Source organism: Drosophila gunungcola (genome assembly GCF_025200985.1).
Source record: "Drosophila gunungcola strain Sukarami chromosome X unlocalized genomic scaffold, Dgunungcola_SK_2 000056F, whole genome shotgun sequence".
In the NCBI taxonomy this organism is placed as follows: domain Eukaryota; kingdom Metazoa; phylum Arthropoda; class Insecta; order Diptera; family Drosophilidae; genus Drosophila; species Drosophila gunungcola.
Window position 1 is genome coordinate 288,080 of NW_026453195.1, and position 25,811 is coordinate 313,890.

The 25,811-nt window shown below is 37.6% G+C and overlaps 2 protein-coding genes across 6 annotated transcripts; one reads left to right on the forward strand and one right to left on the reverse strand.

The window, feature by feature from the left end:
• Window positions 1-1,025: 1,025 nt before the first annotated feature.
• On the reverse strand, window positions 1,026-25,615 carry LOC128261169 (ecotropic viral integration site 5 ortholog). 5 transcript variants are annotated; one of them, XM_052994711.1, is made up of 9 exons: window positions 25,104-25,615; window positions 8,723-9,153; window positions 6,974-8,009; window positions 6,472-6,586; window positions 6,190-6,207; window positions 4,961-5,628; window positions 4,772-4,889; window positions 4,598-4,696; window positions 1,026-2,096 (listed from the first exon to the last, which is right to left on the reverse strand). In XM_052994711.1, exons 2-9 carry the CDS (start codon window positions 8,952-8,954, stop codon window positions 1,959-1,961), a joined length of 2,424 nt encoding a protein of 807 aa, XP_052850671.1. In that variant the 5' UTR covers window positions 8,955-9,153; window positions 25,104-25,615; the 3' UTR covers window positions 1,026-1,958. The 5 variants fall into 5 exon arrangements, with proteins under 5 accessions (XP_052850671.1, XP_052850673.1, XP_052850674.1 ...); XM_052994713.1 differs by lacking the exon at window positions 25,104-25,615 and adding an exon at window positions 9,248-9,345; XM_052994715.1 differs by lacking the exon at window positions 1,026-2,096 and adding an exon at window positions 3,558-3,692.
• Window positions 12,794-16,740, forward strand: LOC128261170 (sphingosine kinase 1). The gene is given in 3 exon segments (XM_052994717.1): window positions 12,794-13,211; window positions 14,052-15,243; window positions 15,246-16,740. Coding segments are annotated over 2 exon segments (1,935 nt in total). The 5' UTR covers window positions 12,794-13,211; window positions 14,052-14,120; the 3' UTR covers window positions 16,058-16,740.
• Window positions 25,616-25,811: the final 196 nt, after the last annotated feature.

Sequence of the window (25,811 nt, forward strand, 5' to 3'; positions counted from 1 at the left end):
ATCAGTTAACACCAACTTTGCGCGGGCCAAGTCTAGACTTTGGCCAACAATGCTCCATATGCATGGGTATAAATTTGTATAAACTATTTTAGATATCGTATAATTTGTGCCTTCGCTTGCCATAACATAATACGCAATTAACTCTAGGCTTGCCGATTTTTAAGACTCGAGGCTGTTGGGGAATCTGTTTTTGGGGGAAATTTAACTTTCTCGGGAATGTTTCATATATTTAAATGTCTGTTAACTGCTGCTGATTGTTAATACTGCCCCAACAGCCTCGTCTTTTAGCAGCAGAAATATATAAATATATAGTACATACATTACATAATCATAATAATTAATTATCGCATAGAACAAAAAATTCTAGTCGTTTATCAAAAGTCGGGAACAAAACTTAGGCATTACATATACTAAGTGTTTACATAACAAAGTTTTTTGTGACATCATTTTCGCCTTTCTTACGTGCTAAAAAACATATTATATAGATTTCATACTTCTCTCGCTGTTTCTAATCGGTTTGTCATGATGTGCAAATCAATGTAATTACGAAAATTAAGTTATCGGTCTTAAACGCGGTAAGTAACAAACCTAAACACTGAGGACATCATGCTAACAAATGATAATAAAGACTTGACACAGAACAGGAAACAAAAAAAAAACTATAATATTGCACATGGAAAACGGTTTAACCTGAATAATTGTATTGTTTGTGGATAATCGGTAATCGTTTGAAACTCGATGTCGAAATCGGTTTTCGCGACAAGCTGCCAAATCGTTTAAGATTGTTATTGATTAAAAGAACCGTATAAATCATACATCTTTTTTAGAGGTTTAGAAAAGCGCTACTTTTAACTAAGTAGAATATCGTTAGTGTGAATATCGTAGTCGTTATCGCAATATCGTTCTTAAAACGGGCAGAAAATGGGGGACCTTTTCTCGTGGTTCTTTCACATATTGTTTTAAACTATTTGTAATAGTTGTATAATATTTGTTTTTCAGTTTTTCATCTTGCATTTCTCTCTGCATTTGGCCACGCTTGTTACTTTGTCTTTCGCACTTGGTTTTATTTTAGTTTAAGGTTTAAATTGGTTTAGCTTACTATACGAGAGTTACAAAATTCATTCCAGACAAATGTGTGTATAAGTGTTAATATCATTCTACGGGGATGAAATCATAATACAAAGCATATGGAGAAACCGATAAATGTGTACACTTTAAAAAGTCGGCGTATTGATTAAAAACGTTTTCTTCGCCTGGCCAAAGAACAATTTGATCCGCTTAAAACTTACATTAAAAGTGATTCACAGGATGCTTGGTAAGGGTAAATGGGTATTTGGGGGTATACATAAAATTCATTGCTTTGCGCATATGTGCTATATATCTAGGGGATATCCAAATGCCAAATGCCAATCACCTATTTCCAATCCATCGCATCGGATCAGTTGCCATCGATCAATGTACAGGGGGTGTAAAATACTCACAATATCGTTTCAGTTAGGATTTAAAATAAATAAATATGAGTGTGTTTCGATTGTAAAACATAACAGTAATAAAGTTATTGCCAAAAAAAAAGGTTGATACAAATAATCATACTAAAATATGCTATATCGTAATAGTAAAGTTTAAACGAATATTAACATAAATAAAATAGTTTTGTAATGTGATTGCAACTATTCTTCTCTCTCCTCCTCGCTCCTTAATTAACTTGCTGTGCCCGATGCTGATGCTCCATCCGATTCGTTCCGTTTTTGTGATCACAGGCCTGCCCTTACATATATATCAATGATGCATATATATATATATATATCGGCTTCAGCTCGCTTCCCCATATACCTATGGGTATATCCTGTACTGCCCTGATTCTTCTCTTCCCTCTCACTCGCTGCTATTCTCCTGGTTGTGGTTGTGTTTGTGGTTCTTGTTTGGTGAGGATCTGCTGGATCTGGTCGATCTCTAGGTTATGTCGACAGCTCCGTACTCCCGCGCCTCACCATATTCAGATCGTTGAAGTCGATCTCGGTCGATTCGATCGATTGGATCGATGAGCTGCGCAGTTTTGTGCCCGGATATTTGCCACGACTCTTTAGCGCCGTCAGCTATAGTAAATCAAAAAGGCTTCATTAGTAGAAAGTTCTTTTAAATATTATTTGAAAAGAAATAGTTAAAAAAAACCATATTAACAGTTACAAGGCCAAAGCAATTATTAAATTTTGGTCATGCGGCTAAAATGTTTAAAAGATTTCTCTTTAAATAAAATTAGACTTTAACACGTTTAAGTGCAATTTTTTGAGAACGGAACAGATTTGAATTCTTCAAAATAAATTTCCTTGACAATTATAGGAGCTAAATAAATATTTTAAATAGTTATCAATAAACTATCTAAAAAAAATATGCCTATAAAAACCGCCTTTAATTGCTTTACTTAGTAAATTACAAATAAGAAAAACATAGATCTGATTACACAGAGTTTTGATTAAAGTGTTTGTCTACAGAAACGTGTCTTAAATACCTTATTGATTAGTTGCTATGAATATGTCTGTTCGATAAGAAGGCATGCAAGCGTGCAGAAAATTAATAATATTACAAAACGCATTTCAATAAATCACAGGTCTAGGAACGTTTCCTCAGGGACCAAAACGTTTCAATTAAAAATCTAAATAAATACTCCAAAGCTGATGTGAAATTTATGGCAAGGCCAAAACGAACTCGTGTCAAAACAGCATCAACTGATGACAAGTACTCGTGTCAAGACCAACGATCACAATACGTCATCACAAGTATGCAAAACAAAAAACAGCGAAGATTGATTAAAATCATGAAATTTCCATGGCAGCAACTAGCATCCAATGCATTCAATCTTAGAACGAATACGAGTGAAGTCATTGACCCACAAGAAAATAAAACATAGAACAGAGGCAAAGTTTTACTAGATCGGAACTAGCTCAAAGCTAGTAAAAAGCTTTGTGAATTAAATAACCATTACACTAGACAACAAAATTAATGTATATCTAATACCAAATATACTTATAAATGTTTACTATGGTATATTTTAAATTATTTATGCTGTTTAAGTATATTATAAAAGTTAAAACTAATTTTTTATATATTTTAAATGGTCATTTTTGTAAATGAAAGGAATTCACTATGAAAAGAACTTTAGCCAAGCTAATTTTTAATTTTTGTAATTTATAAACTACAGTTTTTACCATAGAAACTAGTTTTTCTGATGTTGCCAATTAAACAACTTGAATCATTCATGCATTTTCAAGCTATGGAAAAGGGCTATTAATGATGGCGAAGGTCTAGAAGCTATAGAACGTGCAAACTATGGAAAGTTAAGGTCAACGAACGCTACAAATACGCAATGCTTAAAAATACTGAGATGCTTTGAGCAGTTTCATAGAGACCTGGGTAGTTGGTAGATTGGCCTGCTGCTTGAGGTTGGATTTTTAATGTTTTCGAGGGTTGTGTGTGTGTGTGAGTGTGGCAATAAAGATTAGAGGATAATTGTGGCTTCTTGACTTTCAAATTGGTTTTCGGTAGTTTGCTTTTATTAATTTTTATTTTTTTGTAATTTTGCTCATTTAATTTTGTTTTTATTCAATTGGTTTTCGTTTTTGGGTTGTGTTAAAATTAGTTTAGCTTATCCATTTCCACGGTTCAGTGTCGGGGCTGGTTATTGGCGTGGGATACTATATAGCAAAACCAACAACGCATTGTGTTTTTGTTTTTTGATTTTGCGTGTGAGAAAGAAATTCAATGAGAAATACCCGATTATTATCTTGGCTTACAGATGGGTTACGGAATGGGTTTTGAAAATTAATCAAACGCAAAATAAAAGAAACAATAAAATCACATTTAGCGGAAACGAAAGGGTGTATACAGTGAAGCTTAGCAAACTCATAAACCTGAGAATATAAAGAATTTTCTATACAAACTGTTTAACTTGTCTTTCATGTCAATCTGAATGTTCTTACTTGGTAAAAATAAATATATCAGTCAAAATACTGACTGTTTTGGGCAGCTGTGTTCTAAAATCCTCGATCCTCGCTTGATTTCGAAAATCAATTTTTCAGCCAGGGAAAGACCCTTTTAACTTACAATCACAATTTATTTAAAATTTTGTAGCTGTGAATGCTTATTGATTGGCAAATTTTTGACGAGTTTGGATTTTAGCATTTGACCAAAATTTACCTATGTTTTTTAAACTATATTATTTTTGTATTATAATTTTTAAAATTTACATTTTTAGAATAGAAAACAATGGAAGGTAATAACACAAAGGATTAAAACTCAACAAATGCTGCTGGTAAATTGCCTTCTGAACCTCTAAGAACAAACAGATTTGACCTGAAGTTAACTAGCAAACAAAGCGCTCCTTCAGATTGAAAATATTTATCTGTTCTGGTCTTAGTCTGGTTTAGTCAGTTGGGTGAGTGGGTGTTGAGTGGGTGTAAAGTGGGTGGGTGCGTGTTATTAGTGAATGTCTGCTGCTGCTGTTGCTGGCATTTGAATGAACTTAAAACGAAACCAAAACCAAATGCAGTGGGGGATTAGCGGCAAATGCTCTGGGCATCGAATGGCGTCCCTTGCTCACCTCCGCCTTCATGTCGGCCAGCCTGTCCTGCAGGTCGCGCACCTTATCCGAATCATCCAGATTGGCGCGCAGTTCGCCCTCGGCGAGCATCTCCGAGTTCTATGAATACAAAGGAGGGGTAAAATAGGTAAATATATACATATATAGAAAGAATGAAAGTAAGGCAGTACTTACCTTGGTCTCTAATCGTGAAATTTCCTGTTTCAGTTCGGCCACCGTTTGGCTCTGCTCGGTGAATTTGATTTTCACGTTCATCAGCTCATCCTTCATGCGAGATTCCAGATCCGAGTATCTAGAAATTGATTGATGGATGTATATTATACACAATGGCCACGTTTAATATTTAAATAAACGGGTGCTCACCTGTGCTGCTGTTCGCGCGCCTTGTTGGACATGTCCTTCTCCCTGGTCACGGCCATTTCGAGCTCCTCCTTGAGCTTCTTGTGCTCCTCGTCCTGCCGCCGCAGCTGATTGGTGGACACCTGGACCTGCGTCTCCAGCTCCATGACCTTCAGTCGCAGCTCCTTGAGCTCGGTGAGCGTCTCCATTTCGCGGATGCGCGTGGTCATCAGCTCCTCCTCGAGCTTCTGGGTGTGCTCGCTGCTCTTGGAGCTGTCGAAGAAGTTGGTCAGCAGCTTCTTGGGCGTGGAATCCACGGCGTTGGTGGTGCGTTCGCTTTCGCTGCGCTGATTCTCCGCCAGCTGCCGTTGCCACTGGCTGCTCAGCTCCTGCACCCGCTGCTTGAGGTCCTTAAGCGAGAGTGAGGCCTCCGCCTCGCGCAATTTGCTGGCAATCAGCTCGTCCTGCAGGTGGGCCACCGAATTGTCGGGCGTCGTCTCCCGCAGCGTCTTCTTGTCCTCCTCCAGCTCCTCCACCTTGGCCTTAAGGTTCCTGATCTGATCCTCGCTCTCGGCCAGTCCCTGGCGCACTTTCACCAGCTCCTCCAGCAGACAGGAGACCATCTCGTCGCGCTGCTTAAGCGCCTCCTCCTTCATGCAGAGCTCGTCGATGGACGACTGCCGGGAGTTGTTCTAAATGGCAAGCAAAGATGGCATTAATTTAGGCTGATTTGTTATAAATTTAAGTGGGTTTTGGGCATGCAGAGTATGGGTGGTTAGCTATGATACAAATAAGTTTACATGGGTTATTATCCTACGTTATTCATCGTTACGTACTTAACTTGGTAAAATTCAGGAAAAATAACACTAAAGTTTAAAGCTTAATAATAAGTAATATGATTTATTAGCAATGAAATATTTTTGTAAGGTTTAATTTTGTACATGATTATATTTAATGATAAATTGATACTAATATATACGATTTATATTTAAAAACAAACAAAACTACTATTGGAATAAGGTTAATTTCTATAGTACAATGGCACAATAAATCAGGATGGAAAGAGCCCAGAAATCGATATTATTGAAGAATTTCTGAGCCTATTGGTCACAAATACGAATATGTGTTTCTATTTTCTATTTATGTATTTAGGGCAAAACAATAAACATGCAAAACAATCGAACGGCAGAGTTATTGTATTGTACATTCAGACTACAAAACGAGGTTGCGTGAGTGGCTCACGAGATACTTACGCTGTCGATGGATACATTCTGTATGGGATTTGAGTATTTATTTTCATTTTTGTTGTTTTTTTTTTGTTGTTTTTTTTTGTTTTTTTTTTTTGTTTTAAAGCGAACATTTTTGTGTGTGTATTTTGAAGCACCACAACCATAAGAAATCAAATAAAATAGAAAAGAATACAGAAGATTAGCAACAGATTCCGTTTTAGTTACAGGACACATGACCGAGATATTGGGGTCGGGGATCGATGTATTTGAGGGATGGGTTCGAGGAGATGGCCACAATATACTCACATTCTCCTGAAGGCGAAGACTCAAGCCGCGGACCTCCTCATTGGCGTTTTCCAGCTGATGGGAGACCTCCAAATAAGAGCGCCGCAATTGCATCAACTCCGTTTGAATGGCATAGCTGGAATATAATACAAGTATATAGTACATCAAGTAAGACTTAATACTAAAGATCAACGCACTGCCAAATCTCTTTAACAAACACTTATTAACTTTGCTACATTATATTCTAACAACATTGAGCTGAATTGTTAAGATAAGTCTGATGGTTGCAAAGGCGCCAATTGGAGAAAAAGTACGAATTTCTTAAACTTAACCAATCAATTAGCTTTTTTGGGCAAAACAATATCGCATAATATATATAAAAACAAAAGTAGAAAAATAATCAATACATTTTTAAATCAATGACAAGATATGCTCTCGTATATTTAGCACTTGAATTTATAACAAGACACCTACTCTAACCTTGGTACTATCATTATTGTTAAAATTAGCCAGAGATCTTTACCTAGTTTCCTCTTCCTCGGCTCTGGAGACTTGGCCTCGCACCAGGCGATCGGCCAGTTCGGCACTTTCGGCCTCGAGCAGCTCATTGCGCTGCTTCAGCAGGCAGTTCTCGCGTCGCAGGCGCCGCAGCTCGGCCATCTCCTCCTGCTCCTTCTTCTTGAGGTCCTGGTACTCCTTCTCCATCTTCTTCATGCGCTTGGTGTTCAGCTTGAGGGAGTAGGCCAGATTGAAGAAGCCCTCGACGTCGGCCTCGACGCGACCGGGCAGCTCCTTCTGGAAGAACTTCAGCATGGCCTCCATGTCCAGGCAGAGCAGCGTTTCCTTGCCGGTGAGGAGCAGGGCCAGGGCCACCTTGAAGATGAACTCCATGCCCTCGCTGAGGAAGACGTCCATGATGCGGCATGAGAGATTGACGTTCAGGGTGGTGGTGTACAGGGTGAGGAACCAACTGGAGGCGTACATGGTCGTCTGGAAGCCCTGCTGCTGGAAGTGTATGTGCATGTCGGGTATCTGCTCCTGCACCAGGTTCTCCAGCTGGTACATGCACAGGCCCAGCTCCGACATCGACGGCTTGAACATGTGCCGCATGCGATGCTGCTTCATGATCTGCACGAGCACGGCGAATGCCTCCTCCTCGGGCATTTGCATCAGCAGCAGTCCGACAATGAAGCCGGATCCCTGGCAGTAGCCCACCTCGCGATCGTGCAGCGAATAGGCCTTGATCACGTTGAACAGGGCCTCCTGGCCGGGTCCGTCCTTCTCCTTGAAGAACTCCACCTCCGGATAGGTGCGGGCAATGTCCCGCCGGATCACCTTCTCGCAGGCACTGGTTGCCTTGATGTACTCCGCATACTGTTTCTTGTCCGCCTCCGCCGCTCCGCTCAGCTGCTGCCACACGATCGCCCGAAAGTGGTGCGGAATTCCGCGGCGCACCAGCTCACCCACGCAGGGATTCTTGCGCTTCAGAGCTCCCTCCCAGTCGTTCAGGATGGTGGCCCACGTCGTCCAGACGTCCTCCTCCGCCACCGAGTTGCCACCTGTAAAGACGATACTTGTTACTCATCGAGTTCTATTTATTAAGCAAGTAAATACATTAAAAACTAATTACCCAGGTAAGACATAACTATTTTCTTATAGAATAAATTCCTATTAACTACGATTTTTATTTATATTTATTTATCTATCAGAACAGTGTATATCTAGTCATCGATTTTTGTCAGAATCTGATTTAATATTAGTCACCTAGTCACAACTCAGCTACCAAACGAAATTCCTTATCGATAATATCTTTTAAAATGGATTTTGCCATAGAATAATTACGCAGTAATTTTTTGTTGCTATAATAAAAATGTTATTAGGGGGACTGTTCTAAACTCAAACTTTTTTTAACACGTTCTAATATTTAATAAATAATTAACATATAAATATATAATTTCCTGACCGAAAACATAAAGGGTATTAATTAATCTTAAACCTTTTTTAAATCTACTTATTTAGAGCGTATTAAACATTTTAAACGTAGATTCGCTTTATAATAATAATAATATTTTGTGTGGTACTACAATTATTAGCGTTTATCTATAATTATGTTAATAATATTATTTAAACTGAAATCGTTAGGCATAGCTTCTAACATTAGCTTACAAATATTAAAAGCTTTAAACTAAAATACGACATTAGTAAAAAGCAAGAATACTTCTTGCATCATTTAATTTTAAGATCCCATTGTACATTGCATACAGATACTTACTCGACGTGAGGCTGATCTGACTCGTGTCCGAGTTCTTGCGACTGTGCGTGGAGTGCAGAGAGTTGAGGGACTTGGCATCGCTCTCGATGAGCTTGTTGGCCGCCTCCAGTTTGGCCAGGAGATCCATCTCGGAGGTGGGCAGGTTCTCTTCGCCGGGAAGTGCGCCGCCCTTCACGTCCATTTTCGCTTGGCTCTCGGCTGATGAGGCAGTGGTCGTTGTGGTCAGGGTCATCTTCTGACGCAGAACGACGATCTCCGATCTCAGTCTATACTCCCTGCTGAAGCTTAAGTCCCTGGGTTACGTTACGTTGCCTAGATCTCGATCGTTGCGAACTGTGGTGTTCGATGCCCGATTCGCGATCAGCGATCCGCGATGATTAATCCTTTGCTGATTTTCCTAAGACCGCCACATGATGCTCCCAGTTCGCACACTGTAAATACAAGAGAATACAATCATTAGATCATTGATATATTAATGATTGTCATGCATATAATGCAGATAGTAGGTAGCGAAACTGAAGTTACCGGATTTCGAGGGACCAGTGAAATGAACTCCTCTCGAGATCTGGCATATGCCACATAATGGAAATACTACAAAATATATTAAACAAATAGAAGCGAGTGCAAAGTATTCCAGTCTGTTTGCCAGCCTCTGTGTTTTTTGTTTTTCTCTCGTTCTGTTTATTATTCGTGCGCCCTACAAAACCCGTGCTTATAAAGGGGGGTTCGTGGGGGGCGGGCGGACCTGCAAATGAACAATGGAAAAAGCTGTCAGGGCTTTCTGTTGATTGCCTTGGCGACTATTTCTTCCGAGCGGGTATATTCAACTCCACCACGCAACTAGATCAAGTTTAACTTTCCTCTTTTTCACTCTCAGGTATCCATAAAAAAAATTCAAACCAAAAGTAGGGTAGATAAGTGATCAAAATAAAAGAAGAAAGTAATGCAAGAACTATCAAAAGAATTAGATCCGAGGAGTTGATTGGAAAAAAATAAAAATAAAATTTTAGAAAACTGTTTTAGAAGATTTAAGAGTAAAAAGAAAGAAATAAATTAATTCAAAAATGGTTACTGGTCACATCCAGTGAGAATAATTTTTGTAAGCTTACTCTATTTGCAAAATAAAAAAAAAAATAAAAAAACAATCGCCAAAGAGAGCCCCATTTTTTATCAAGAATTTCTGACTTTTCTAGTTCTCTCGGCAAAAACAAAAATAAATCCAGAGGAAGTTCGAACTTGTTAAAAACAGAACAGTTATCAATTTGGAGAGTAAAAGATTGCCGAAGACGGTTGGAGAACAATAATAGACGCAGTATTGTTTATATGAGATTGGGAATAATATAAATTTGTAGTTTTTACTCTGTTGGTGTCTTTTGATAAGTTTCACATTCTAGCGATTTGTGATTTTATTCTCCACTGATCAATCAGTTCGATTTTTATGCAGTAGAAAGACTGCAGAGTTTGTTCTTATTTTGGTGAAGCAACGTCAGAACGACGATCCTATCGCATTTGTGATAATCTAAAGTTCTTGTCGTAGTTATTTCTTCTATTAATCTGACATACCCCATTACCCGATTCTAAGAAAGGGAATACTCAAGGGGGATCCATTCGATTCCATACACCTTATACACCTTTGAACATTACATTTTATCAACTTTTATTGCATAAAGTGATGTATGATTTATTTATGGGAAGTATGGCATGATCTTATCTAAAGGGATCAAAATTTAAATTTATATGGTTTTGCTGATAAACAAAGTTGTCATCTATAAAAAAAAAACGCAATTTCAATTTTCACGCCTTACTTTTTGTATTTATTTCATCAGAATTTAATAAGACGTTTGCACTATAATTTTGTAAAAAAGAAAATGTTCAGAAAATACCTCTATTAAGGTGTACTATTTTTGTTTTACACATTTAATGGATACACTGGCAGTCCATCATTTAGTGTTAACCCCCAATAGCCCCCTATAAAACAGCTGTCTATATCTGGAGGTACTCTGAGCCGCCGTCTGGCCATTATCTAATGGATTCCTCTGGCCAGACAATGCCGCACCCCTTCACTTGGCCCCTGCCTTCAGAAAGCTGCTCCTGCTTCAGCCGGTTTCAATACAATTGAAAGGCAAAGTAAATTCAAATAGATATGTAGGTCAGGAAACGATAAACAAGCCAGTGAAATACGGCTTTTCGTGAGCAAGTGCATACACATGGTTGGTGTCTATTTATACATAGTATATATGGAATTTGTATGATGCAGTTAGTAACCACTTGAGTGGTTCCCTTTTTAAATGATAAATCAAAGTTTTTAAGACTAATAAACGAGTTATAATTACCAAGAGGGGGTCTTGTAGTCTTGCCTCTGTGTCTGCATTCGTTTTGTGGTCTGATTCACTTAGGTGCGAACGCTAAACCTTCCATGAATCAGCCAGTCAAACGTTTTAAACCCATTAAAAATTCCACTTTGGCGTGTCTTCTTTTACAAGGCGTATCTCTCAATTTAACTACAGTAAAATACAACAAGGTAAGTCACTTGCGTCAATAATGCTGGTAATAGGTGTGCTTAAAATATATATATAAAAATCTTTGTTTTTATAAAAACATTTTTATTTTATACGTTTAAGAAAAAGGAAAACAAAGGCAAGTCATAGGTGCGTTTGTTCTTATTAAAAACCAAATCCAAGAACGGAAATATTATCATTGCATTTATTTATTATTTCTTTTGTATATTTCGCCATAACTCTTATCATTCTCATAATTTGTTTACGTTAAAACGTTAAAAAAAAAAACTCAAAATTTACATATGGTACATGAATTAGTAATTTAATTTTTTTTTTAAGTTTTAAAATCGACATGCTTAAATATACAAATGGTCTGTCATTTCAGATTAAAAGGTTTGAAAAATGAGAAGTTTGATGTTTGAATTTATTAGCGAATGAGTACATTTTTCTTGATAATATTAAATGCTGGTTCATTTTAATTTCTGAGTCCCCACTGTATTTTGTATAGGTCCAAAAATGACCGTCAGCAATATCAACTACACTTTTACAATCTTCATTTGGTTTACTGATATCAACAAACGCGCAGTTTAAAAGCAAAAAGAAAATATTAAAAATTTGCTTTGTGCACCTGTCTGAAGCAAACAAAAAAATTTGATTATTCTAAGAAATTGCGATTTATTTATGGCAAACCCTTAAAACCCTATCAAGTTAATTCAAATCTAACACCTGGCCAGCGATTCTGCAGAAATTGGTATTTGGGTGTTTATTTTTTTTTTTTTGGGAAAAGCATTAAACGCGTAAAATGGGACATATCGTGCGAATTGTGATTGAATGAGTCACCAGTTGACAGATATCATTAGGACATATGATAAGCGATAAGATCTGAAGACCGACATGACGTATACGCAACAGGTGCCGCAATGGGTGGTGTTGCGCTGTATATTACTTACTTATCCCACGCAACATGATCGATTAAACCAACAGAAAGGCCCTGGTAGGGTTAAGTGGTGTTTTATTGTCTATGTAAGCAAGCAATTGCATTGTCGGTACATTGCTATTGCATGTGGCAGGTAAACGTACATTTGCCCTATAGATGGGTTATCCAAATTTCTGATTTGTTGAAAATTTGCATTGCATTTTCCATTGTTATTGCATGCGGAACGCTACTACTACAGTAGTTATCCGAAATTATAAATTGATATATACTTTTTAAGTTTATTAGATCACCAAAACTATACACAAAAAGAAGACCGCAAATGTTCAATGTATCAGGTACTTACTGTACCTTAGAGAGGGTGAAAAAATGCAACATTCTCACAACCCAAAAGGCAATGCCAAAAAGCTTTCGTTCCAAAGTCAAAGGCAAATTTGTTCAATTGCACATCAGTACACTGAGAAAAGCTACATAACGCTTACAAGTAAATCGAATAAAAGTAATGATAAAAATAAAACCATAATAGTGGAGCAGACAGTGGTAAAGATAAAGACATGGCAAAGGCAGCCAAAGGCAGCAATATCTCATCGATACGATACGTGGTGATTAGATTTCGACACGACAATAAACAAAAACAAAAAAATAACAAAATACAACAAGTGTGTGGGGTGTGCTTTTGTGTATGTGAGAAAGTAAAAGCAAAGTCAAAATCAAAAGCAAAGGCAATGGCAACACCAACAGTAACAGCAACAGCAACAATGCAATCGTAAAACCAAATCTCCATTGAAAATAAGGTTAGTTCACCCTCGCGATTCCGAGTTTCAGTACGAATTGTCGTGTCAAGCGCACAGGAAGCGATCGCAACCCGGATCGGATTGGATCGGATCGGAGCCCCATATGTAATACATATACATCGCAGACTTTCGACGGTGAACAGCGTCGATCGCATGTGGACAAACAATTAAATGTAATGCCGAACAAAAATAGTAAATAGCGAATCGCTGCGCGATAACGAGCCGAGCTATCAACAAAAAATAACCCTTTATTTAATTATAACGTAAACATAACAATCTCTTGTTACTACCAACAAATAACAAGTGTAAAAAATACAACTATTTTGATTGAATTGCCGCAAATAACTAATTAAAAAGTTATTCTCCAGCCCAAAGGGATTAAAATATACGCTTTTAAAATCAAACTATAAGAATAAAATATAAAACTACATTTTAAATAAATCATAACAAGTAACCCAAATTAACTTCAAAATAATACTCAAAAATCATAAGCAACATATAGTCCACAAAAAATAAAACTAATCATTTTATAAGTACTATCAAAATTATGAGCAACAAACTCACAGTAGCAAAGAAAAATATTATTTGTAATATGTGGATTGTTGAGAAACACAATGAAAAAATTAAACAATGGAAAAGTTCGGTCTGAACAAATTTTTAAAGAAAGTAACTTAATCATTAACTGGTTCCTAAAGTCTACAAAAATAAAGAATACAATAAAATAAAATCAAATATAAACAAGCCCTAAATACAATTTTGTTTGCGTACTTAAAAGTTTGTTTTTACCATTCAAGTGAAATAATATAACAACCAATCGCAGAGCTTTCAAATTTCGACATAAATCCAAAGCAAATAGAAATAATTATATATAATTTGCTGGCACGAAAACCTGTTTACAAACTCCAATTTGACACAGATGGAACCAAACTTATAATAATAGTAAAAGTCGACGCACAATAAACACCGAAATAAACGAGTTTTCAAGTTGGCAATTATTTTATTTTTTGCAAACGCTCTTCTATTTTTTTTTTTTTTTGCACCACCTTATAACCATTGTGTGTTTGTGTGTTTTTTTTTGTGTTGTTTATTTTTTGCATGTGAAGACAAGGTCAAAGAAGCGCTAAAAGAAGAGGCAAAGACGAAATAGATATACCCAAAAAACCAACAAAATAATGACGGCCAACACAGCGACGTCGGAGGAAAATCTGCTGGGGAATGGTGGACATGCACAGGAGCCCTCCACGCCCACCTCGGATACCGAAATGGGCGGTGCCACGCCCCCGGAACTGAGCGAGATCTTTTTCGTGGACAACAGTCGCCGCAAGCACAGCATTAAAATCCAGGTTAAACTCTGCCCCGAAGGAGTTTACCTGCGTCGCGAAACGGACGCAGATGATCAAATTAACGAGCAACTCATTAGGATCGATGACATCATAGGATCTCGGTATGGTCCACGCCTTAAGAAACGTGCCAGGGGTGGCCTCAACTCCTGCCGGAATCCCAATGTGCCGGGCCAGGAGGCGGAACCCGAACCGGACAGCGATAACAGTGCCTATTTATACATCTATGCCTATCTGAAGAAGGAAAAACCCCTGAGGCGTGTGCAAACCCTCAGGATTCTACGCTTTCGATCCAGCAATAACTACGATGTCAATCTCCAAACCGCACAGCTATGGCATCACACGATCCGCAAACATAAGCGTGAAAACGGCAGCAGTTCCCCCGCCGACTCGGGCAAACAATTGCTCATCCTACTCAATCCCAAGTCCGGCTCTGGCAAAGGTCGCGAGCTCTTCCAGAAACAGGTGGCCCCCCTGCTGACGGAAGCGGAGGCCCAGTACGATCTGCAGATCACCACACATCCGCAGTATGCCAAGGAATTTGTGCGCACCAGGAAGGATCTGCTGGAGCGCTATTCGGGCATTGTGGTCGCCTCCGGCGATGGCCTCTTCTACGAAGTACTCAACGGCCTAATGGAGCGCATGGACTGGCGCAAGGCCTGCAGAATGCTACCGCTGGGCATCATACCGTGCGGCTCGGGCAATGGTCTGGCCAAAAGTGTCGCCCATCACTGCAACGAACCGTACGAACCCAAGCCCATTCTCCATGCCACCTTGACCTGCATTGCCGGCAAGAGTACGCCCATGGATGTGGTCAGGGTGGAACTGGCGCCCCGGGATAAGCACTTTGTGATGTACTCCTTCCTGTCGGTGGGCTGGGGTCTGATAGCCGACATCGATATTGAAAGTGAGCGGCTGCGATCGATTGGAGCGCAGAGATTCACGCTGTGGGCCATCAAAGGCTTATAACCCTGCGAACCTACAAGGGCAGGGTGTCCTATCTACTGGCCAAGAACAAAAAAGATGAGGAGCCACCCGTGGAGGCAGCCAAAGAAGCCCGGGAGAGTCCCGAAAAGGAGAAGAGACCCGCAGCAATACGTTCTTCTTTGCCGCTGAATGCTGGGGAATTTCGTGATTTACCCGAGGAAGATGAGGACGAACTCGATTCGGAGCAGTTTGCCGATGCCATATCCCTGGATCGTTCGGTCTATCGCCAGAATGCAGATAGCTGGCACTCGGCCATGTCACGCAGAACGGCATACTACTCCCTCGGTGGACCCAGTCTGCGCTCCAATCGCAGTCGATTGAGTGTGAGCCAGCGCATTGAGGCGGCCAACGCGGAGTTCGCGGAGAAGGTGCCAACGGGCACCATTCCGGGACTGCAGGTGCCACTGCAGGAAACAGATGGCTGGGTCTGCGAGGATGGCGACTTTGTGATGGTCCACGCCGCCTACACCACCCACCTCTCATCAGACGTCTTCTTTGCCCCCGAATCCCGGCTAGACGATGGCCTCATCTACCTGGTGATCATCCGCAGTGGAGTGAGTCGCCATCAGCTGCTCAATTTCATGCTCAGTCTGAACACGGGCACCCATCTGCCCATCGGCGAGGATCCCTTCATCAAAGTGGTGGCCTGTCGGGCATTCCGGATCGAACCGAACAGCTCCGATGGCATCCTGGTGGTGGACGGCGAACGGGTTGAATACGGACCCATTCAGGCGGAAGTAATGCCCGGCCTGGTCAATGTGATGACCACCAGTGGTCAGTAGTATTGTTGTAGAACTATCAGGCTACAATCTGTGCAATTACCCATTTGATAGCAAACTACATTCAGTGAATGTCATCATTCAATAGCTTCTTGAAGTCTTATCCTCAAATGTTTAACCATAATCAAAAATCATATTTTGTAAGAAGCACTGAATTAAATACTTATTTAACAAACTCTCAAAAGATATTTGTATAGAAGCTAAAACTTTTTATTTTACATTCAATGATTTAGCCAGCCAAGCCTTTGATTCAGTAAATGTATATATGTCAACATTCAAAAGCTATTTTAGACAAATTTGTAAATTCTATAAAAATTATTCTCTAAGAAACGGTGTTCAGAATGTCAGATAATCCAAACAGTTCATTAATTCTATAATTTCTAAAACTATTGAATTTAAAAAATAATCCCTCTTTAACCAGTAATCCAATCCCATACATTTAGCATTTTTAGGTAGTAAAATTGAACAAATTTCCGTTTACTCCTTTTTTATTAGTAAAAAATCATTGTTTCGATGCGCAATCTGTAATTTTTCCATCCGCCCATGTATCAACAAAAACTTCACAATATGCACTAAAGTAGTCTGTTAAGTTGGTTTAAGCCATTTTTTTTGAATTGGTCGATAGTGTTAACTATTTTAAGAATTTTACGTAGACGAATAAAACAAATAAACGCTATAAAAAATTGCTGATTATGCGGGTACAAGTGCTAACGGATTTTGGCAGGTGTTGTGTTGCCGTGGAAACGATTTATTTAGCCACAATTAAGCTTTGCAAATCCAGAAGCATACAATAAACGCGAATAAAGGCGAATTCGTCGCCCATCCGGTTGCATGCCGATCTTTATCGATATCAGGCCCCAAACTGGGGCCTTGAGGAGTCTCCGAAGTACCTACACGAAAGCAAATAGAAACGCACCTGGTCGATGTTCAAGTGGTGGGGCTACTTCATAATTGTGTTAATACAAACACCGATTGGCCAGATTAGCCCTGAAAAAAGCTCGCAAGGGATTACGATTGCACAACAAGACGGAAAATTAACACCTATAAACCATACATAACATTAAACATCAATTTGGTTTGCGATGATAACACCAATCGTATTCAAAGTTCGTAGAGTTCATAGTTCATTGTATGGAAAAAAATTAGGGTTTTGAAAAGGAAAAAATAAATGAAAAAACATATTTCAAAAATAATGGCTCAAGGAAAATGATTTTATAAATTTAATAAAGAAATATTTTTATAAACTGTACTTTTTTTTATTATTTTTGGTATATAAAAATGTTATTTTAAATAAATATATATTTTAATGATGTCACCGTTAATTTACAGTACTTTATCATATGACTTACTAAAGCAAGAAACTTTAAAGATAAATTAATAAAATTTCAAGAATGTCCTACAGAAATTTCTTAATAATTTTTTTCAGTACAATGTAATTAACTAGCTTTTTATTTTCGTCTGTCGGACACGTCGTGTGGGATTATCTTTGACAGGTACTCAAACGAGTAAGGCGAATAAAACACTTTTATATAAATGCATTCGAAAATGGTAATAAGATTGAAGATAGAACAATGACCAAAAGGTAAAACTGATAGGCACTCTTTCGTGCGGGTTTCATTAATATTTGTCCATACTCGTTTATATAGACTCGTCTACTGCGGATCCATTGATAACACCTTTACCTCTTATCACTCTCACACACATTGAAGTGTTAGAAATAGAAACAAATCCAAGGCATACTTTTGGGCCACGCTAGACACTAATTTAAAAGAAAATTGGGTAAATTCTGGTAAAAGTTTTCGTTGACTTCACAAAGCCTAACAAGAAATTTAACCTGATTTTAGATCAATGAAAATCGATAAGGGTGTCACATTGACTGCCATTTAAACTCGTCATACTTTTAGGCTGCCCAATTTTGGTTACAGTGCAAGCTCGCTGATTAAAACTTTTAGTTAACTTTTTTATTTAACAAATTTGTTTGAACTTTTTTACGAAGGACAAGGAACCTATTGCCGGATTTATTTTTCTTACCTTATTTGATTACAAACAAAATTATCATACATAGTTACTATTTGTACACAAATGTAAGCAACGTTTCGCTTTAAAAACTTACATATGTTTAAATTTAATTACATTAATATTTTTTTAATACCATCCAAAACCTATTTTGTTTTAACATTTACTTTGATCTTTTTTTTGCTAGATGGTTATTATATGTTTCCCTAATCTTTCACAGTTGCTCTTCAACTAGAGGCCACTGTACCATGTGAAGGTATATTTTTGGTAATTTTTAAACATTGTTTCATTGTCACTATCAATTCAATGCAAAGATAATTGCGACAGCAGCAAATCAAGCGAAAATAATGCCAGCATACAAGTGTACACATACATATATACCGAGAGAATAACGATAACTAATTGTAGTTACAGTCGGTTAACAGATGTTAACACTCTGCCAGCGGAACGATGAAACATACCCTCTGGAAATAAATTAATGAATTTTAATGGGAGAGAAAGAGAACTCTTTAAGTTTTCAGCTTAAACGATTTTAACCACACATGACAGAGGGCAACATATTATATATATAATTTTTTTTTGCATGGTCTATGAGTTGGGCCCCTTAATTATTAACGCCCACTGTGGGTTCTAAGACCTCTCAAGTTTCTACAGCCTTAAGCTTGAGTGCAGGCATATGAAAATACATAGGAGCATATGTGTACATATAATCTCGTGCTAACATATAGACTGAAGCACGCTCACATGTGTGTTGGCAGATATTTCTGCACTATTTCCAGTCTAATTCATTCATAAAAAGTTCTTCACATTTCGCCTTCTTCTTCGTTTGAAGTCGGTGGCTTTTTATGAGAATTGCTGAAAAAAAAAAAAAAACAGAATCGTTAACTCCAAGCCGACTCATGGTTTTAGCATTATATATGCAGAACCGTTAGACGTCGGCAACCCACAGATGGAATAAAAAATAAAGGCACCAACACAATTTCCTATTATTTTTAGGGTATTTTAATCCGACCGTTCGCTTTGTCGCAGGTAAACGTTTTCAACCCAATTCTGTGACTCATGGCATTTTAAATGTGGTTTTAAATATGCCCAAAACTTGTTTTCCTCTCACTTTCACTATAGAGATGATTTCTAACATATTTTAAGCTAAATTCTTTATTGAAGAATTATTTGAATTAAATTATTGAATTTTTATCAATTTTTAAAGCTGTAAATTATTTTTTTTCTATTTATATATGAAATTAAATAAAAAAGATAAAAACTGTTTTAAATAGAGAGTATAAAATATTCGTGAAAATTAATTATTAGTAAATGTTGTGCCAGTCTCATTGCAATGTTATTTTATTTTATCTCTGTGGCTCGCTTAAATTCTATATCTGCCGCTACCACAGTCACATCTGTTCGCTATCTTTTTCAGGCTGATGCCATGCTGATGACCAATTTAAATGGACCGCACTGTACCAGGCGATTAGTCAGAAACCTGATGGTGAATGCTTTAGCTAATTTTTCACCCCGCGCCGCCTCCTCTTTGACAACGACTTTCGAACAAATCACAATTTGCTCATTTGCTGTTTTTATTTTGTTTTGTTTCCGATTTGTGTTCGGCTATTTTTTTGCCGACAATATGAATAATACATGGGTGACCGGGACGACGACAGTATTTAGCGGAGTTCATTTGTTGTTTTGCTAATTTGCGCACGCACACACATCTGCATTTGCATCTGCATTTACATTTTTTAATGCATCTCGAGTCACGCCCCCGAGCCATATGCCTCTCCGTACAGTCGCATCCATCGCAATAAGGCACATACTGGCATTTCATAGATTAACCGGATCAATATTAGAGCGCAGCAAGAAAGATCACATATGTTAGTCTGGCATTTCACAGTTCATGAAGCAGGTAGGAAAAATCATTGGTTGCGTTTTAACTAAAATTGTATGTTTAACTAAAACACTTTAATGAAAGAAAAAATCTGGCCAACACTCAAGATTTTCAAACAACCAATAGCAGCTTTAAGCAGTCTCTTTAACAAAATTCCCAATGGCTTAATGTTTTTGTTATGAACTAATCCAGTGGGATGGCAAAACCCTAATCATATGTCTGACCCGTATAAGAATGTTCCCTAATATCACAGCCAGTCTTTGTGCTTCACATTTTGTCCCCAATGTAATTTAAGCCCAATCATCAAAAATTCATGAATGCCACGCCCACGCCCCCAACCCCGCCCACTTGTTTACACAGATACACACGGATATATAGAACCAAGCCCTGAGTTGGCCAACTCTCATTAACCCAATTTGAATTGTTTGTTCAGTGGCTATCTCACTCCGACGCACTGCAATTGAGCCCTTGACAATGCTGTGACGTCAGCCACAGTAAACACCCGATAAAGCGGTTTTCTATTAAATCAACGAACTACACAAACATAATAACGAGAATAAACCATTCTTCTGTTTAACATTTAATTGATGTTACATTGGGAATATATACAATAAGTTAAATTAAATAAATTCAGGCAACTTACAAAAGCGCTGGGACGATTAAGAAATTAAAAGCCTAATCAACATTTGTGGTCACAATGTTTTAACCCATTGCGGACCAAGCCCGCCAATTATGTTTGCCCCTTAACGAGCGACCACTGTACGGCCATGGTAATTAGAAAATGCATTTACCTGTCTGCTTACCACAATTAGTGGTAATGCTAATGTAATAACGTAAGTCCCAAGTGTCGCCCCAGCTCGAACTCAATTTCCCATTTATCGACTAGAATCCTAAACAAGTGAAAAACAAGTGCAGCAGAGCAACTGATAGGGCGCAGTACCCATTATAACCAGAAGCAGGAAAGGCGAAATAGAAGCCCACGGGGGAAATAAGAGGCCCAGACGATAAGAATTCGACGATTTCTTCAATCAGTAGAAAGACGCACTCCGCTCGAGTACAATTTAAGATTTGAGAACAATGAAACTTTATCGCACGAATTGCACTTACAGATGGAGCCAGAATAATAGGATTGGGTTTGGCCTACTAAAAAATATTCGATTTTATTTGTTAAAGTTCCTTACAAATTAAACAAATCAAATGTTTGTGAGTTTTTAATGGAGATACATTTTGAATAAGAACTTATAAATCTTTAAAAATTCATTTTATTTGTTTTAAAATATTTTTTGTATTTTTTTTCAACATTAATTACACTATTATTTTAACCGCTTCTGTATGGCAAAGAGGAGTGGGTAAAAGGGCGGCACAATGAGATAAAACCAAGTAAACTAAAAATTTGAAACAAACGGAAAAAGCAGACGCAAAATGAAATTATGAAACACAACTCCCCTGAGTTTTTAGCCACCCCACGAGAGCCCCTACTAACTCCCTACGCATTAACATAATTTATTCACAAAATGCTGCTGTATGCTACTACTTCACTCAGAAAAAATATTGAGATAAGCCATAGTAACATGGCAGTAATATACACAAGCAATTAGTTTTTTCAGCTGTTTATTTTTTTAATACCTAATGGGATGCTCATGATTTTTTATTGAACTCATACCATCACATGAAAAGCATTGACCTTTAGGCTTAATAATTTTAATAAGCAAATAACAAAACAAATTTAAATTTCAAGTTGTATTACATAAATGATTTTTACGACACGATTAAATTATGTACATTTTATTTCTATCAATAGAATCAATACGATAACATTTATTATTGTACATATGCCATTGTTGTTTCAGTTGCTATTGGCTGAGATAAACATTTTCCCAGTAGCATTCACAAGTGCTCCAATAAAAAGTGTTTTCAGCGCAATATTTGAGCCGTTTTGGATTTCAACAGCGGCCAGAAACCGAAACCGAACTGAAAATGAAATGGAAACAGACGAAACTCCTTCAGTTCCGAGCCATAGTAAATAACAAAAAACGATATGTGTCTGCAATTGCTGTTGAATGACTGAAAAAAAACTATGTATATAAACCGGCAAAAAAGCTCAAACATTCAGGAAAGAAAACTAGCTATAGAAAAAAACCACAAAAAACATTGTAGTCGAAACTGTAAATTCATTTCTTCAAATCTGGAATTTTACCAAATACAGTAGGGATTGGCAGAAACAAAATAATTTAAATATTTAACTGCTCAATTTTAATGTCTGAAAATAAAAAAAAAGTATCACATCACAATCCAAACTGAATACTATATTAATATTATGTGATATTAAAATAATAATTAAGTTTAAAAAACAATTCTAACCAAAGTTAACTCTAATTAACGGGCATTTACTGTGGGCTGAAATGCCAGCACGTCTGCGTAGAGATTGGCACACATATCGGTATCGCTTATACCGCTTCTGTTGTTAACTGATTTTCTACGCTTTGGGGCAGGTAAATCAGGTAAGTCTCCAGTTGGCCAAGTGGCCACAATACCTTGGCTCTGACTGTGGATGCTGATGCCGTCTCATTGTTGTTTGTTTCGATATTTCTTGGGGGTTTTTTGTGTGTATGTTTTTTATGTTGTGGAAGCTATTGCCTCAATTTTACATAACGGCACTTTTGGCGTCGCCAGAAAGGGACGGCGGACAAAGGAAGCTGCGCAATCGCAAGAGACGGCATGAGGTTGTCAATCTTTTTTTAAAACAACATTTAAGAGGAAACCACCAAAGACCGATAAAGTGTAGCCTCGCTAATTACTTATTTCGATGAACCCAAAAAATGAGTATTCAATTAAGGTAATTTGTTTTATTTAATGTCAACAATATGTCACTTTAAAATTTATTTTATTATTAACCTTTTTTTAATAACTATGAAAATGCTTTCAAAAACATTAGTCTGTTAGGTTTCAAATTATAAAAAAAAGTATTTTTTAAGATATTCAACCACATTTTTAACATTGTTTATTCATGTTAAAATAAAATGTAGAAAAATATGTTTGGACCCCCCCGATTTTCTAGCGATCACTGTAATTTTCCAGTTGGCTTACTTAATTTGCGTTTGAGTATGGTTGCGCGAAAACGTGTTGGCAACCGCTTTTTATGATCCGTTAAAAACTGTGTGTATATGAATATACCGAAAAAAGCAAAACAACGACGATAGGGAAACAGACTCAAGTGCAAATTATTTTTGGCATATATATTTTCGCGGCTTTGCTACGAAGGTCGATAGCTTGCGTTCCAAATGGGCAACATAATAACTAACAAACAAGCGCCAAAATATCATAAAACAATACAAATAATGAAACATGGCGAAAACACTTGAGCAGATAGTTGAAAAACCCGCTAAAAACAAAAAGAATTCCGATTGGAATAAGCCAAAAAAATTAATTGTTTTTTTTTTTTTTGGCAAGAGATGGCAGAATGAAGGCTATCCTGCTCCAACCTTCCCCAGATAATGACGGATGATACACCCACACCCACACTGTCTGCAAATTTATGATCATAATTAACATGACGATGACTTTCTGCTCCATGTGTTCCACTAGTTTTAATGCTCGTGATTTAAATAAATAGCACAACTGAAATTTGAATAAGCACGCAACATCTCCCCCCACACAAACAAATATACTGGAGTACGGCTTGCCTAGTACAGCAGCGGCCAAAGGAGTAGCACTCCATGTCCAACAAGGCCTTCCTCAATTTTAACTTAAAACTTTACATTAATACATGTCGAATTTAAATTTTAAGTCAAAGCCATATAAATAATCTGGTAGTAAACTAGCAAGACCCGAAATTTTTTGATTTTAGTTGTCTTTAAGATCACAATGTCTTTTAAACAAAGCTGACAGAAACCACCGAATTGCACGTAGATTTAATCTACATGCGAATGAAGACCAAAACACAAGGTTATCTTAAGCCGGCACAAGTTAAGAAGTTAATAAAATTAAAAAAAAATGTCTTGTAAGGATCCTTCTCTATAATAATAAGAGCTTGATTATAATGCAAAATAAATTAATGGTAAGTTTATAAAAAATTACATAAACCATACCAAAATATATTGTAGGCTGTAGAATACTTTAACATTCATTACCGATTACCTCAGATAACACGAACTCGAATAACAATACTAACCTTATTAACCTTATCTCAAGCAGCAAAAATAACTAACTTTTTTACCCCAACTGTCTGTCGCGTCTACGTGGGCCATGTGCAAGGTGGCAACGCTGCGTGCAAGGTGTCGCCGTGTTGGCAATGCGCAGGCGCAGAGAACGTCAGAGCAAGATGGAGCGATGCACAGTGGAAAATATAAATAAATCTAGCTTACAAAAAGTATTTCTTCTTTACTAAAAGTGTATGGAAAACTTTTTTCTTTCATTACATAAACCTAAGCCTTTATTGGTTTTGCGTTTGTACTTTTTTTCTAATTTATGTTGCGAATTTTCGAAAAAATGTTTTTTAGTTTACAAAAAAAAAAAAAAATTTAACATTTTTCCTAAAATTATTTATTTTATTGTTGAGTTGCTTTTAGTTTGCGTTTGTAACTGCAAAATGTCTTTCAGAATTCTCCCACTGTATGGGCCCACAAAAAGTGGGTGGAAAGTAAAGGATGACAAGGTTACAACACAACAACAACAACTGCAGGGCAGCAGCTGATGTGGTGGGAGTGGAAAGTGGAAGAGGGAAAGGGAAGTGGGAATGGGAAGTGGAAATGGGAAGTAGGCAATGGGAATCGCAATAAGAATGGATATGGAAAAAGGAAGGGCAGGACTGCCCTGTTATCATTGTTGTTGTTTCCCAGCGAAGCTGCGAAGCGATGTTGAATGATGATGGACAATTAACAATGGACGCTTTTAATTACATTAATGCGCGAAAATAAAGCATACAAAATTTCTACTAGTTTTTCTTTTGCTGCTTCGCTAATTTGTAAAAAAAATGAACAGCAGCAAAGTCACTAACACACTCGCAAGCCAAATGCCACACAGACAGCGAAAGAAAGTTTCTGTATTTTTTCTCACTCCATTTTTCGTTGATAATGTTTACATACACACGTAGTTTTTTTTTTAGAGAGGAACAACCAGACATAAAATATAAATAAAGATGCTGGAACTCACCTCTTCTTCTTCTTCTACTGTTTATTCCTCTGCCACTGTGAATGAACCGTTAGGCTGGAACAGGGGGTGGTGTTAGTGTGCTGTTGTTGTTGTTACTGTTGCGGCAGCAACAAATTGCCGTTGTTTATTGTTTTTCCCTGTTTTGTTTGCAATTAGCAATATTTCTCCATATCCGATTAGATCGTTTATTTGCGATCAATTCATATCCGATCCGGAATCGGTTGCATTAACTTTAAATACTCGAAAATTTTGACGACACCTCCGAACTTTTTGCTGTAAACGTCACACACACATACACGCATACGCACACACCTCAGCCACAGCACTCGTTTTGTATTACCCTCTCTCGCACAGTCGTTCTTTTTGACTACATTTATTTACTATAATTTTTTAGGGAGTACTTCAATTCACTCTTTTTATTCATCGGCCGAATTTTGCACTGGAAAAAAATACAGCGTTCGATCGACGACGGAGAATTGACGAATGTTTTTTTTCGGCCACTGGCTAGGGATGGAACCAAAATCGATGTTCTTTCGATACCATCGATGTCTTCGCTACAACCATCGATGGCGTTGGAATATACCAAAAATATACCATTCAATGAGCGTATCCTTGTCTGCAATTAAGCACGGACTCCAACCACGGGTATAGACTGCACAGTGGGCAACATTCCAGGATTAAAATTAAATCAATTTTATTATTATTATT

Bases quoted from the DNA above. Each gene is read 5' to 3' on its own strand.
- LOC128261169 (XM_052994711.1), bottom strand. From the start codon at position 8,954: ATGACCCTGACCACAACGACCACTGCCTCATCAGCCGAGAGCCAAGCG. The intron at 8,010-8,722 runs GTAAGTATCTGT...TCGTCTTTACAG, and splicing joins TCAGATCAGCCTCACGTCGA to GTGGCAACTCGGTGGCGGAG. The intron at 2,097-4,597 runs GTGAGCAAGGGA...GATTTACTATAG, and splicing joins TGGCCGACATGAAGGCGGAG to CTGACGGCGCTAAAGAGTCG.